Source organism: Micromesistius poutassou, assembly GCF_964030765.1.
Source record: "Micromesistius poutassou genome assembly, chromosome: 2".
NCBI lineage: Eukaryota > Metazoa > Chordata > Actinopteri > Gadiformes > Gadidae > Micromesistius > Micromesistius poutassou.
Window position 1 is genome coordinate 21,224,390 of NC_140272.1, and position 16,128 is coordinate 21,240,517.

A 16,128-nucleotide genomic window follows, 5' to 3' on the forward strand; every position below is an offset into this window, starting at 1 on the left:
CTGGAGAGAGTGAGAGAACAACTTATCCATCCAGTGTCAAATAGATAATACTAGGAAACATGGTAAGATAAGCTTTAATTAATGAATTTCAATTTATCTGTGGATTATGGAGATTAAAAAATCGAAAAGTGACATGCCATACTTAAGGCAAGTTGTTTGAAGTGTCCAAGCACCATTTACAGACGCCACCTCGATCTTAAATGCTGATGCTTATGGTTTTGTAAGAAAGGGCAGTTTATTAGTTCCTGAGATTGTAATCTCAAAACCTGAAGGTTTGCCAGATCCCTGCTCGTGTAGCAAGCATGGACACAAGAATGGGCATCCCTGTCGGGTAGCTGGTATCCGTTGTTGCAAGTACTGCAGATGCAAGGGAGGCAATAGTAGAAATCCTATCACTGAATGATGATGATGATGATCATCATCATCCCCATACCTGGACTCTTGTTTTCTTTTGTATTGTATTTATAATTTTCCATTCAATACAGCACAAAACAGGACATCCCCCCCACACACCCGACATCCACACTGAACATCTACTGAAACACAATTAAAAATATCAAACCAGAATTCTTATACTTACACAACATGCTCATTGTAAACATTGTAATCAACCTCAGAAAATCTGTAGCTTCAAGAGTTTATATGTACACATATTTAAAGGTCCCATGACATGCCACCAGGTGTGGTGTGATTGGCCATTACAAGCCATTTTGGAAATCTGCCCCTTATGACACCACAAGTGGGCGTGTCCACCTAGATGGGTGCTGGATAGATCAGTCTACCAGCCTACCCAGTGGACTGTAGTAGACGTTGCACATCTATCACACATCTAGGTGTACACGCCCACCTGTGATGTCATAAGGGGCAGATTTCCAAGACGTCTTGTAACGGCTAATCACACCACACCTGGTGGCATGTCATGGGATCTTTAATGAAACATTGCCTAATTTGCATATTTCATTTTATTTTTAAGACAAAGTGTTATACAAAAAGTATTTAATATACTTAATATGAAGTTTAATCTAATCTATGTTTAATCTATATACTAAGATTAAACTGGTAGAAATGTATGAGGATATCTATAAAGGGAAAAAAAGTCCCATTCACCTGTAGTGTGATAATAGTGTCACCTAATGTGGTAATTTTCAGGACTTTCGTCCCAGGTAGAGATTTTGGCACACATCCCATGTTGTTCAATGGGGTCATATTAGTCTATAACAGTTGAGATATTCTCAGCTGAATTAAGCACATACATATCTTACCCAGGACCTAGACTACAGGGGGTATCTTCATAAAAACAGCAGTTGAAAGCTCCATGCTTAACGGGCTGGTTTTACCTTGTTACATTTGGTTAACCATTTGCAGAGTTTTAAGAGAAAAGAAAGACGCAGTAAATGATCCTTATCTGTTGTGATTGTGAATGACATTTTGCAGAAGAGGATTAGGGCCACATGTGATCATTTATTTGGAGTTCTGATTTTAATCTCAGAATTCTGATTAGAACATTATAAAAAAATGTAATGCTCCGAAAAACAAATGTTTTATGGATACGAATACCTTGACGAACGATTGTCTTGGTTCCAGGCATAAAACTCATATAATGATTTTACGAAAAGTCGAAACAGGTTCTCATTGCGGAAGTAAATTTCCCATTCATTTTTGCCATTGACTTTTCGTAAAATCGTTCTATAAAGAGTTTTAACACTGGAACCAAGCCAATCATACGTCAGGCTTGTTGTGACTATAAAACATTTAAAGCAAAGAAAAAAAAAAAGGTTTTGGAAAATGGAAGAAAAGGCAAAGGTACAAGACTGTTTACATTATTTTTCGTGAACGAGTGAAGGAACTCCTCATCCCATAAACTATTGAAAACTTTTTTGCAATGGTTCCAACCCAATAGTTTAGTGCGTTTCTTGCATCTTATAACCTTTGTCATTATTATATTGTTCATATTGTTAATACTTTTTGTAAGTTGTGTCGTATATTCTGTGTGTGTGTGTGTGTGTATGTATAGTGTTTCATATAGTGTATAGCCTTGTCATCGACATGGTAGTTCCTTCATTGCTGACTGCAATTAATGCGTAATGTTTCTCATTTTTAATACATGTGAATTCAGTCTCGTATTCCAGTTATGTATTCATTCAGCATTATGTATTCCTAGCTTTTATTCTACCAAATTACTAAAAAGCACTGCTAGTGCTACATAATTTAGTTTTACTTTTATTTTTTTGCATATATTCTATATCAACATATTTTTCAACATGTAGAGCTCATTTCCTCTACAGCTCTAACCACAGCTCTCTAACTTTCCATTAATCTAAGGGGTAAGTGATGGAGTTCAGTGGCAGCAGTCATCGACCTCTTGACTTTTGTGTGTGCGGGTAAACGTTCCCATGGTAACAGCGAGCTCCACATGGTAAGTTTACTTTGGATCAGGGGATCAACCTTTTCAACATGCAGTGCCAGTTTGACATTTTCTCGTTAATGTGCCTTAAGGCTTAAGCAACAATATATTAAATATTAAGCTGAATTATGACAACAAAAAAAAATTGTATTATTTCCATATAGTCCACAATCATGTGTCAAGTTTTAAAGTTTTTTTTGTTGTTATATTTGCAACATGGGCTTACAAATTATAATTACATATATCCCATCTCAAAACACTGCTTTCAGAAACTCATTGAAACTCATCGGGTCGCTGGGTTGTTAGAGCAGCTAGCTAACCCACTACTCTAAGGATAGGAGTGTAAAAAATTAAGTTTTAATAAAGTTTTCCAAAAGCTCAGAAGATAAGGTAGGTAAAACAAGGTACAGTTCAACTAAGGCAGGGGAAGCTTATCCAAAATGATAATCCAGTACAAAAGTCCTCAAAAAGGAAATACGCAAAAAACTGAGCAAAGTCTTCAGCATGACTCACCACAGACAGAACAAAAAAACAGGTTTAAATACACACACACACACACACACACACACACACACACACACACACACACACACACACACTAATTAATCACATGACAATCAAGAAGATGAACCTCAGGTGGCGAACCCAAGATGAACACATAATGAGAAGCGGGGAAAATTGGAGCACATGCCACAACAAAACACAAGGCACAAGAAAAAAGGTCATAGTGGCCACTAGAGGCCAGCAACAGTCCCAAAATCATAACAGTACCCCCTACTCTAGGAACGTCTCCTGATGTTCCGTGGATGGTCAGGATGTTGACGGTGGTACTCCCGAATAAAGTTATTGTCATTGTTGTAAAATGTCCCGCGCCTTAACCCAAGACCGTTCCTCTGGGCCATAGCCCTCCCAATCCGCCAGGTACTGAACTCCACCTCGCACCCGGCGAGAGTCCAGCAACCGGTGCATAGTAAAAACTTGTTCACAGTTGATGATTCGAGGGGGAGGGGGGTCTTTGGGGGCAGGGGTATGAGGTGATGAGAGCAACGGTTGCAAAAGGGAAACATGGAAGGTGGGGTTTATTCTTAGGGAGCGGGGTAATTGAAGCTTGTAGGTAACTGGGTTGACCCTGTGGACAACCTTAAAAGGGCCCACGTATCGAGGAGCAAGCTTACAGGACTCCACCTGCAGAGGGAGATCCCTGGCCAAAATAGCCAAACCCTTTGGCCAGGAAGGAAGCACAGGGCTGGCCTTCGTCGCCGGTTGGTCTGGACCTGGGCTGCCTTGGATGTTCACAGAAGCGCCTGACGGGCGTTTCTCCACGTCCTCCTGCAGCGTCTCATGAAGTGGCTCACTGAAGGCACTCCCACCTCCTCCTCCTGTTCAGGGAACAGAGGTGGCTGGAAGCCAAACTGGCACTGGAACAGAGACATCTTGGTTGCAGAGGACTGGAGGGTGTTATGGGCGTACTCCACCCACAGAAGCCAGGAGCTCCATGTCAATGGGTTGTCCATTGCCAGGCTTCTCAGGGTAGCCTTGAGTTCCTGATTGGCTCTCTCCATCTGCCCGTTGGATTGGGGATGATAGCCAAATGAGAGGCTGGCTGTGGCCCTGAGGAGTTTGAAGAAAGCCTGCCACACCCGAGAGGAAAACTGGGGCCCACGGTCTGTCACAATGTCCTTGGGAAGCCCAAACACTCGGAACACGTGATCAAACATTAGTTTAGCAGTCTCTAAAGCAGAAGGTACTTTACTTAACGGAATGAATCGACAGGCCTTGGAAAACCACAACAAGAATAATAGTGTTACCTTCAGACTCAGGCAGACCGGTGATGAAGTCAGCAGACAGGTTTGACCAGGGGCGCTTAGGAATGGGAAGAGGGTGCAGCAATCCTTGGGGACGCTGACGAGGATTCTTGCTGTGGGTGCATACTGAGCAGGCCATCACAAAAGCCCGGTTCTCCTTCTCCATCTCAGGCCACCAGAATCTCAGAAACTCCAAAGTTCTTTGGCTCCCTGTGTGTGCCGTGAGATGAGAAGAATGTCCCCACTGGAGGACCTGGGCCCGCACTCGTCGGGGAACAAACAGGCGTCCTGCTGGACTAGTTCAGGGGTCTTGCGCCTGTCTAACGGTGGATTCGATGCCCCACCGAACAGGAGCCACAATTCTGGACCTTGGGATGACTGGGCTCAGTTCATCCTCTTGATTGTTGGTGGTGAACTGCCTTGACAGGACATCAGGCTTGCCGTTCTTAGAGCCAGGTCGGTACGAGAGGGTGAAGTCAAAACGGCTGAAAATCATGGCCCATCGAGCCTGACAGGGATTCAGACATTTCGCTTGCTGCAGGTACTCCAAATTTCTGTGATCAGTCCACACCAGAAATGGATGTAGAGCCCCCTCCAGCCAGTGTCTCCACTCTTCAAGGGCCATCTTCACAGCCAAAAGATCACGATCCCTCACATCATACCTGAACTCTGTAGGACTTAGACGATGTGAGAAAAAGGCACAGGGATGCAATTTTCCAGAGGAGCGCTGAAAAAGAATAGCCCCAACCCCAACATCTGAAGCGTCAACCTCAACAATAAAAGGTTGTGATGGGTCAGGGAGAACCAGTATGGGTGCCGAAGAGAACCGCTGCTTAAGATCCTCGAGAGCCTTCTCTGCCTGGAGATTCCAACGAAATGGGCCCCCATCCTTCTTGGTAAGAGCGGAGAGGGGCGCTACCACGGAACTGAAACCCCTTATTAACTTACGATAGAAGTTTGCAAACCCTAGAAAGCGTTGGACCTCCTTAACAGACTTGGGAGTGGCCCATTCCCGCACCACCTGGGTCTTCTTTGGATCCATCTGCACCTCACCCTTTCTCAGGATGTATCCTAAGAAGCACACCTCTGGAACATGGAACTCACATTTCTGAGGCTTGACATATAGATGATTCCTCAGGAGTCTTTGGAGAAGGGTCTTAGAAAAGATTAGAATATCATCAAGATAATCAAAAAAATATATATGTATCTTATCTCTGAGAACATCATTAATTAAAGCTTGGAAAACTGCTGGAGCATTGGTTAGACCAAAAGGCATCACCTGATATTCATAATGCCCTGAAGGTGTGTTAAAGGCAGTTTTCCATTCATCACCCTGCCGTATGCGGACAAGGTGATAGGCATTGCGCAAGTCCAACTTAGTAAAAAATGTAGCACCCTGCAGGAGGTCAAAGGCTGTGGACATTAAAGGGAGTGGGTAACGGTTGCGTATAGTTATTTTATTCGGGCCATGATAGTCAATGCAGGGCTGCAACAAAAAAAATCTGGCTCCAGCTGGGGACTTTGAAGGCCGAATGAAGCCTCAGGCCAGAGTGTCCTTTATGTAGGTGTCCATGGCTTTGCGTTCTGGCAGAGAGAGAAAGAAGATTCTTCCTCGAGGACGCATGGTACCTGGCAACAAATCGATAGCACAGTCATAAGATCGATGTGCTGGGAGTGCAGTGGCCCGGCTCTTACTGAAAACCTCTTTCAAATCCAGGTACTCTGTAGGAACCTGGGACAGCTCAGCAGGATCAAGAGGCTCGGGAAGCACGGACAAGGGTCTGGAAAAGAGGCATGTGGCATGGCAAGTAGCTCGAAAGTGATCGGGCTTTCCACAATAGATACAGCACTTCTGCGTTCCTGTTCTGCTGCAGTAATGTGGGTGCGTCCGATCTGCATGGGTTCTGGATTCTCAAGAGGTAGTGGCACCGGGCTCCAGGACTGGCCAGGAGTGTTAGGATAGCTCTGGTTGGAGCCTTGGTCGCGGCACCGCTCTCTGAGACGATTATCAAGACGAATGGCGTGGGAGATGAGAGGCTCAAGACCACTTGAGCAGCCTGCAGAAGCCAATCCATCCTTAACTGTGTCTGACAAGCTATGATGAAACGCCACAGCAAGAGCAGATTCATTCCATTGACTCACAGCAGCCAGAGTTTGGAAGGCTATAGCGTAGTCTGCCACACTACCCTTGCCCTGGCGGATAGACATGAGTTTCTTTGCGGACTCAGCACTCGAAACAGACTAATCAAAAACTCTCAACATGTCCTCTGAAAAAATCTTAAAGTCTGAGCATTCTGGGCCCTTTCCCTGCCACATGGCGGTCACCCAAGCTCTAGCTTTGTCGATCAACAGGGAAATCACGTATGCTATCCTTGCTCTTTCAGTGCGAAAAGGGGATGGCTGGAGCTGACGCAATGAGCTGACGATGAGCTGACGCAACAAGACACAAGAAAAAAGGTCATAGTGGCCACCAGAGGCCAGCAATAGTCCCAAAATCATTACAGGTGTTTGTTTACAAATGTATTTGAGGAGTCTGATCACCACACTTAAAAACGTTCGGAGAAGATCTTGTCAGGGTTACCTAGTCTGCAGCAGTTATTATTTTTTTTTATTACATTGTGTGATCAATATGCCAGGGTAAATGCACAGGGGTGAAAATAGTAGGCCTATACATTGAGGGGGCAACCTAGAAATATACCATATCCGAAACTTGTTTATCAGAAGTAGACGTATGACCTGACACGTCATGAGGGGTGGTTCCGGAATGCGGGTTGAAAAACGTGGACGTGAATAGACACAACGTGTAAGATTCCGGCTGCTTGGTGAAAACCTTTAAAATATATATATGCAGTCCGGGGAGAATAAAGTTGACAAACTAAATGTGGTAGGCTGATGCCCGAAGACAAAGGAAATGTTGGGGGTGTGGCATGGAGTGAGTCATTGATGTGGGCCTCTTTAAAAACACAGGTGTGGATGCCTTAATCAGTATGGCTGCCATTAATGGTGGTGGTGGAGAGACACGAGTCTTGGTTGTTGCTCTGCACATTGGGCATAAAGCTGATGCTGGGTTTGTTAAGATCCTAAGAGTGGAAAGTGGCCTCCGTGGTTTATTCAGGCTGTGACTCAACTAAATGCAAGGTTATTTCACAGAGGGCTGTAGTAGGCCTACTTCCTGGTTTTACGAGACAAACTCCTCGTCACAGACAACCTGTTGGCTGCTGCTTTGCTGCGTTGCTATCGTGATTGTTGGCCGCGTCCGTCATGCTTTGACTTCTGCTTCCCCGGCTGCTTGCTAGCAGCTGCTGCTACTACATCTAGCTTAGACGCACTTGTTCTGGCTTGTGTGTATGCTTGTGTATGCGTGTGTCGGTGGTGGCAGTGCGGTAGTGTGCTTGTACAGAATGATTGTGTGAGTGATTTGAATGGTGGTTGCTTGTCTGATGTTCTAACCAGGTCATTCATTGGAGTTATGTGTTTCTTTCTTTATTCATTCTTAGTTTAATTTGTGTTATGTGTTTCTTTATTCATTCTTAGTTTAGTTTGTGTTATGTGTTTCTTCATTCATTCTTAGTTTAATTTGTGTTATTTTTGTATTCATTTAATCCGGGGGGGTTAACCCAGTACTCATTGGGCAAAGTGACATCTAGGGGGCTGTACAGGGTTGCTGCCTATAGGGCTTTTCTTGGTTCGTGATTTTGTTTGCTGTTCTTTTTGTTGATTTGGTTTGAGTTTGTTGTTTTTAATCTTTGTTCATATTGATTTGATTTGCAAGTGTGGCAGACTTGGAGTTGATTGTTTTATAGTCTGATTATTATTTGTAGTTTTCATTCTGTTTGCTCACAAAGCCTAGGCCTGGGCCACTGCTACACTGTCCAAACTCCTGTCACTATAACAGTGTTTGTTCTGGGGATAATATTTCATTTTTTTTTTTTACTTTTCTACTTTTACTGCAATGCATTACATTTAAATAAATGAATGAACATTTGAGGAATCCTGAATCTGTCACATTAATTTGGTTGAGTGGCCTGTCTGGGGTAACTTAGAAGACAGTCGTTCTTTCAAGGGTGCAACACATATACTGATAATTGTACAAGGGTACAAATAGCATATTATTACAGGGTTGTCAACTCTCACGCGTCTGGCGTGACACTCTTTCAGCATCAATCTCACGCTCTCACGCACACGCAACAAATGTCACGCCAAAAAAAAACTTATGTTAAATTTCTGTTGATGACTTGAATAGACTAGACCAGACCACATCGCATTGTTTTTAACGAAAGAAGACGAGTTTAAGACATCTCCCTACAACGTCCCAGTTGATCCGAGAATCCGCTGCAAACGTTGTCCCCCCCCCCCCCCCCCACCCCCCCACCCCACCCTCAACAATTCCATCCACAGACTCTGTTATAATCTAAGCATTATAAGATTTACAGAGTCTCACGCCAGCCAAAAACCCAAAGTTGGCAACCCTGGCATATACCTACTAATAATTGTACCAGGGGTGCAAATAGCATGTACTGATAATTGCACCAGGGGTGCAAATAGCCTCACCCTTACTTTAATCAAAACCTCTACGGAGAAAATGAATGGGATTTTTACTTCCGGAACCCCACTGTTGCGCTCTAGGCTATACAGGGGTTATAAACAGGACGGCTCTAGGACCCGGAGCCGCAGCCATCAGAGACACCGGTTGATGCTGTGGATCACTCCTATGGACCACTCCGTATCACTCCTATGGACCACTCTGTATCACATCACTGAACAAAAAGACGCGGCTCTCCCAAGACGTAGTATTCGGAACAAAACTTGCCAAATACGTCGAAGGAACTAGTGCATTGCAAAAGTGAAATCAGCTCTTTCCCTTGTCCTCATCGTGGACGTCGTTCACCGTTCTGCTGATCGTCCATTGACCGAGGCCGAGCCCAGGTCGTCTAATCCGTCTCCGGTCCCCCGCGGCGCGGTGCCGGTCGGTCACCATGAGCCAGAGGTTTACGGTCTCCAAGAGCGACCGGAGCGCCTCAGACGTCCAGGGGGAGGTGAACCAGCTGTTCGAAGGGGATGAGCCGACTACCAGCTGTCCACCGGACAAAGAGGTTGAAGCCACCGCCGAGGTGGTGGTGCTGAAAGGTAGGAATCACGTTGACGCCTGAGCGGTTTGCTTTTGGCTAACAACGGCGCCACCACCAGACTGTCTTCAGACACGTGTGTGTGTGTGTGTGTGTGTGTGTGTGTGTGTGTGTGTGTGTGTGTGTGTGTGTGTGTGTGTGTGTGTGTGTGTGTGTGCGTGTGCGTGTTGGCCCTTGCTGGGGTTACTGTCTGATCAAGAAGACTGTTTTTGTCATGTAAATATCTTCATGATAGTATCATCTTGTCATGTCTCGTTCTACATTGGCATAATAATCAGCCTGAAATATTCAGGGGAATATTTTTGGTTTGTGTTATTCTTTGATTGCAAGACTGGATCTCATGATATACCGGCGGTCTCAGTGAACGTCAGCCATACCCATTTCCCAACACGTGCCAATTGCAAGACGATGCCCCCTCTTTTCCAAGGTTATATTGATTGTTACCAGAATGCTAAGTGCATCCGTTACAACAATTTGTGCATTACAATCGAGGCTGCAAAAATCTCCATGGTCCACGTTTTGCTCATTTGCTTATTTGAAGTGGCTATAGAAGGGTTCATTTGGGCTCCATTCTGTAACCATTTCTGTAAAGGCTAACAAAGGGCTTGATGAGGCTGAATTTCCCCCTTAGGACCAGGGATAGAATATAGCCATTTATGGATTAAACCAGAAAAGTGCCACTTTTCAGGTTCAGTCATGTATAAATATATATGCAAAATCGATCAATACTCTCACACTGAACTGAGCACACTGATGATGAAGACCTAATCAGTTTCTGATTATCTATCAGAGTGTACTCTGATTCCAATTAACATTTTTACTGAACATGTAGACATACTGTATATCGTATATGTGCGAGTAATACATCTTCCAAAAAGCCTCTCTCCTGGGTGTTGGATCAGGGCCTGACATGGCAGTGCCTTAGCACCAGTGCTGCATGTGAGACGGCCTGACGGATGGCCACAATTAACCCAGGGCTGAGAGACGGAAACCGCTGATTACTGATTCAGCTGCTCCCCCTCCCACGCCCTCCCTCCACTCTCTTTTTAGAGGTCCGACCCACCACCCCTCCTCCACCATAGAGGGGAAAAGCCAATGAGAAAAATGCCCCGTCAGCATTTGCCAACAACGTATTTCATTAACATTTGTTGTCGTCATCATCCTCATGAGATGGTTAAAAAAAATCCAACTCACAGAACCAAGCTCAGCAGCAGCCGGTGTTCCTTCAAGAGGTGGGGAATGTTTTTGTGGTAGGACTTCCACTCGTCGAAAATGCAATGCTGCTGAGAGTCTAGTCTCTGTATCCATCCATCCTTTTCTATTGGGCAGCCATTAGGGCTGCACTATATATCGTTTTCCTATTGAAATCCACGCGCATGTGCAATATTTGTATTGCTGGACATGCAATAATAAATAATAACAATTATTATTATTTGTATTTTTATTTTTTTATAAACAAAAATGTTGTACAGTTCTTATTTCCATGACTAATCTAAAAGAGAAGTCTGTCTGATATGACATAATTTACTCTGATTTAAGGGTTCTTGGATACACAACCTTTGTTTACACGCAGGCTCTGCATACACAGCGAACCACCAATCACTGATGTTGATCAGTTTATGATCAGACAACCAAAGCAGTCATAGAACAAAACTTCAAAATGAGCCAGCAAGAAGATTTAATTCCAAAGAGAACGGCAACGTCTGTTGTATGTTATTATCTTGGTTTCAGAAAAGACAATGTTGACCAAAAACAAGTGCCTTGCAATTGTTGCCACAACAAAAGGCAGCACGAATGATTTATTGTCCCATTTAAGTCGCATCATAAAGCTCTGTATAACGAGTGCAAAGCCAAATCTGAATGCCATGCAAAGCAAAAGCAATGAATATTTTGGATGCCTTTGCCGGTGTTGCACCATACGAGAGCGCTCCCAAAGGGATCAATGCAGATGGACTCCGCTACAAAATCATCCCAATCATTATACAATGATCCATTCCTTTAAAAAAAAATTTCATCATATCGCAATACGTATCGCAGAAAGACCAAATATTGCAATATGATGTATTTCCAATATTGTGCAGCCTTATTTGCGACACACTGTGCATTTTCACCAGTGTTTTTTTGCAAATGTTTTTAGAGGTGAAAGGACTTCTGTATAATAATCAAGGATTGTTAAAGCATTAAGCTTACAATATTTCTTTTTTTTTATTTTTGTTGATATATCTATATTTTTTAATTAAACAAGGCATGGCAGAATTCCAACAAAATGTCAGCAATTTACTGAATGATTACTAGGGGTAATAGTATAGTATGAGAAGCATGTACGATATCTCAAGTACTTGAAATCAGAAATAGGAAAAATAATGAATAGGTCGTTATGCTCATGTGTGGTCTATTTTTGGAACATGAACAAAAGGTTAAATATTCAATGTTCTCTACTCGCTAGCCTCTTCCATTTTCATTGAGAATCGGTAGCAGTTGGCTAGAATGCAAAGTGTAGTCAACTATCTATAATAGCTAATAATAAATTGAAAATGTCTGAACCCTCCAATCTAAGACAAGTCAGGACTAATTTACAGTGAAATCCTTGTACATTTTTGAACAATGTCTAGTTATAGAGCTTCACAGACAGGCATACCACCTAGACTCGAGGATGCAATGTGTTGTAAATGTAGCATGTATTCACAGTAGTGTCACGTGTGCATTACTGCATTCTGCATTAACACACCTGCACCTTAGCTCACACCTGTGTCATCGATGGCCGTTTTGGCAGTTTCCCAGAACCAAATCAATCATCCCAGTGTTTTTTTCCATGGTGTCTTAACCCAAAAGCCTTGTTTTCATCTACCAAGCAGGCCCCATGCAAAAGTCTACCAGACTTTTTCATTTGCGTGTGGTTCCCCACCCCTCCCCCAACCTCGTCCAGGGCTGCTGATCGATGGGCAAGGAGGGAGGTGTGAGCTGTCTGTGGTTGTCGACGGTGGGAGAAAGCAGACACCTGCTGGCCTGTCTAGCGGGCGTGCCCTCTGCCCTTGAACATGTGGAGGTGCTTGAGGGAGAGCTATGTCAACACTAGAGGCTGGCCGGGCTCCGGTGGACAGGCGGGCCAGGGGAGTTGATTGCTGTTAAGATGGTTTATAGTTTATATCTGCTCTGGGGTAAACAGAGTAGAATGTTACACATGTAGATTACTTTCAGAATATGTTCAGAATACATGTTAAGAAAATATTGAGAATTTGGCTTCACTGTTTTGTTTGCATCTTTTATATAATGAATATTATGAAAAGGGCATGATTTTTGCTAAATGTTTTTGTTCCTTTGCTAAGAACATACTGTATATTTTGCAACAGAGTGGTTGAACAACTGATTATGGACTTTATTGGATATGCATTCTTGTTATTAGCAAACAATGCACTTTTGGGGAATTCCTAATTCTTGCTTTCGACAGCAACAATGGTGTGCCAAGCCTGTAAGTGTATTTTTACAGTACTGTACTGTTTACTGTACAGGGGAGTTTTGCATTGCTACTGCTTTCAAGATTCTTGGACCGTTATTTGGCTGTACTCAAGTGTAGCCCCAAAGGGGAGTAGTCTATTCGTTTTGTATTTGATAGACTCAATAATTCACTCTGTATGCTCTTCCTTAGTCCTTGAGCAAGCAGGTCTCCTTGGTCCCGACATGTTTTAGGCAGATCTGGCTGGTTCCATTTATAGAGCATTGCATTATTAATGAACTCCATCGGCCTTGGCTTGGACTGCAGTTATTTAGTCAAAGGGTGATTTCAGCAAAAGGGCAGCTTACAAGAGTGTGTGTGTGTCTGTGTGTGTGTGTGTGTGTGTGTGTGTGTGTGAGAACATGAGAATTAGTCAAAGTGAGGTGCTTTTCAAACCCCAGAGCATTGGTCCTCACTGATGAAATGGGCCCTGTCAGTCCATGTTAATACGTGACCATCATCCCCGGTCCGGGATCAGAGGGGCAGCTTGACAGTGGCCTTAATCTGTGTCAGCTTGTTCCCTTTTTTTATTTCTTGGGGTCAAATACTTAGCGGAACAGAATGACCCAGCATACGCACACCCCCGACCCACAACCACACCGACAGCAAGGCAACCTAATGACCTCACAACCAATCAAAGGGCGTGTTGTGGCAATTGGTTCTAAATGTGTGTGTGTTTGTGTGTGAGAGGAATGTTCAGCCATCAAAGATCTGATCATTAAATGAGTCGTCCTCGGGTTTGATGGACAACCAAAGTGTGTCTGCACTTTGATATGACAATGTGGGTTTGTTCACACGGATTGGTTGCTTGATAAGACTTTTCTTACCGTGAAAACAAACTACAAATTCATCCTAAAACAATGAAGTATTGTTTTGGCTTCATCGTTTGTTACTCTGACCCATCACCACCTCCCATCTGCACAGCCTCATAGACCTGTCAAACTGGCCTAACGTTGTGTGTCCTGATGATTACGAAACTGTGTTGTAATCCCTTGCATCGTTGCTGGGACTGTTACTGCAATGGTTAACCAACACTTGAATAGACCAATTTGCTGGTTGGCAGTGATGATTATCTGTAACGGACAAAAGGCCTTTTCATGGCCACGTGTTTGAGGACCAACACCCCTGTGTGTGTCTGTGCGTATTTGCATGTGTTCATGCTTTTGTGGGCATTTGTTTAAAAAATAACAGTTTTGTGCATGCCAGTCCTTTTTGTTTTTCTGCCATCACTGATACCGGGTGAATAGAAGATGGGCACTTGATTTTGGACTGATGACATTGCATTATGCATGTCACACTACTCAGCTCCTCTTAACCACCTAGTGGCGGCCTCTGTACATTGCAGTCTGACTTATAATTGCATATGATACTTAAAGGGGATATTTTAGTCACAGCAATAGTAATAACTGGTACAGAGGGTTTTAAAGGATTCTTTTCAGTTCCAGAGTCAATCCGCTGTAGAATCAAAGGCTCCCAATTTAAATGTCCCTTTATTAATGATGGGTTACAACAAGGCATCCCTCAAGATACATCAGATGGCCAAAAGCACTCCCATTTGTACATGCAGACAGATAACCACCATCACATATTTGTTTCATACTACAAATCCATTTGATTTATTCTCCTCCGTCTGCCTCCACTATAATGTCATTAGAGGGCTGCCCACGCTCCCTCAGAAGCCTCATTGATTTCTCATCACGGTAACCATTAGATGCACACAGCTGGGCCATCACTTACAACGTGATCCCTCTTTAGCTGTCAAAGGTAGGGGTGGGGGAGGCCATCAATACTGTTTTAATCGATACAACTCATATACGCCATTACCTGCGGATGTCTGATGCCCTATCTATTTTTTATGAGAGCTGTTTAAATTGAATCAGATGATCAGAGGGCAGTTCATTGGTGAGGTTCCTTCCATCTGAGTGAATGAGTGTGCAGTGGTGTTGATTACCACCAGAGGGCAGCCCATCGACATGAGCACTCAAAAAACTATCTGCTTCTCAGTATTTTCCAGCAGTATCTCAGCAAAACTTAAAGTCATCGACTATAAAGTCTTTCTGCAACTTAAAGGTCAACTTTTAAGGTAAAATATGATATATATCATATATATATATGATATTGGAATGTTCTATGTTGAGTCATGTTTGCCATTGCATTGGATTAGAGATATCTAATCCTGTTACTAGGCAAATGTTCTGCATTTACACTGCTGAGTCAACAGGGGGCACTATGACCTTTTATATATATGAGAGAAAGAGAGCATTGTGGTTATGTAAGTGTGTCTGCGTCGCAGGGATGGGGGTGGAGAGCAATGGATAGAAAGTGACAAAAGGCTCCTCACATGTAGGCAGGCTGCCGGGCAGATCTCGGTGACGATAACATGGAACGAAATGGAGGAAAGGTGGAACGCTACAGGAAAGGTAGATGTGAGGCCAGATGATGTCACTTCGTAGACTTGCCATGTCTGCTGCCATAGTAACTCGCAATCTTCCTGGTATTTGAATTGTTGGATCCACATCACTACCTGTCTTGTGGGACAATTTCTGTTTATATTGATCAACGTAGCAAATCTCTTCTCTGCCATTCAAAAACAACATTTGATATTTGTTTTTAATGTGTGGTAATTCCACATACATGCACAAACATGCACTCACCATAGAGAAATAAAATGAAGAGGATTTTGTAAATTGTAGAGGTCCACACCCACAAGTCCCAGGAGGTGTTCTACTAAAGGTTGAAATGCCAGCACCACGGCGGCCCCTCAGCGGCTGATGAATGGGCAACGGGCTCATCTGGGCTCCTGTTGGTCATGTTTGGAGAGCTCCATTTACCAGAGCTGTCGGGTGGAAGCAGGTCAGAGAGTCCCTCAGGGGCCACACTGCAGGCCTCTTGCTCCCTGAGGACCCCTCTCTCATTCTCACCACCTCATGTTCTTTCTCTCTTTCTCTTTCTCTCTTGTTCTCTCTCTCTCTCTCTCTCTCTCAGGTTTTCTCTTTCTCTTGTTTTCTCGTTCTCTTGTTTCCTCGTTCTCTCTCTCTCTCTCTCTCTCTCTCTCGCTCTCTCTCTCTCTTTCTCTGTCTCTGTCTCTCTCTGGTAAACAAGAGGGGTGGTGGGATTACATGGGAAAATAAAGGGAAGAACAGAATGGCGGTATAATCATCTGGATGTTTTCTCACATAATGATTGTTTGTTACAGTGGGAGATGAGGGTTGAGGTTGTGGACGCAAATTTGATAATGTTGGCCAATTTCTCTCCAATCTATTTTTGTGACTGACTGTAAAGCAAAGCATACACAGACTA

The 16,128-nt window shown here is 43.6% G+C and overlaps 1 protein-coding gene across 2 annotated transcripts in view; it reads left to right on the forward strand.

Moving 5' to 3' along the window:
- Nucleotides 1-9,185: 9,185 nt before the first annotated feature.
- Nucleotides 9,186-16,128, forward strand: part of slc12a5a (solute carrier family 12 member 5a) — a gene marked incomplete at both ends in the record, with an annotated part of 127,002 nt that continues 120,059 nt past the window's right edge. For both annotated transcript variants that reach the window (XM_084463905.1, XM_084463906.1), the window contains one exon: nucleotides 9,186-9,336. In XM_084463905.1, coding sequence (XP_084320031.1) covers nucleotides 9,186-9,336 — 151 coding nt within the window. The remainder of the gene's footprint in view (nucleotides 9,337-16,128) is intronic.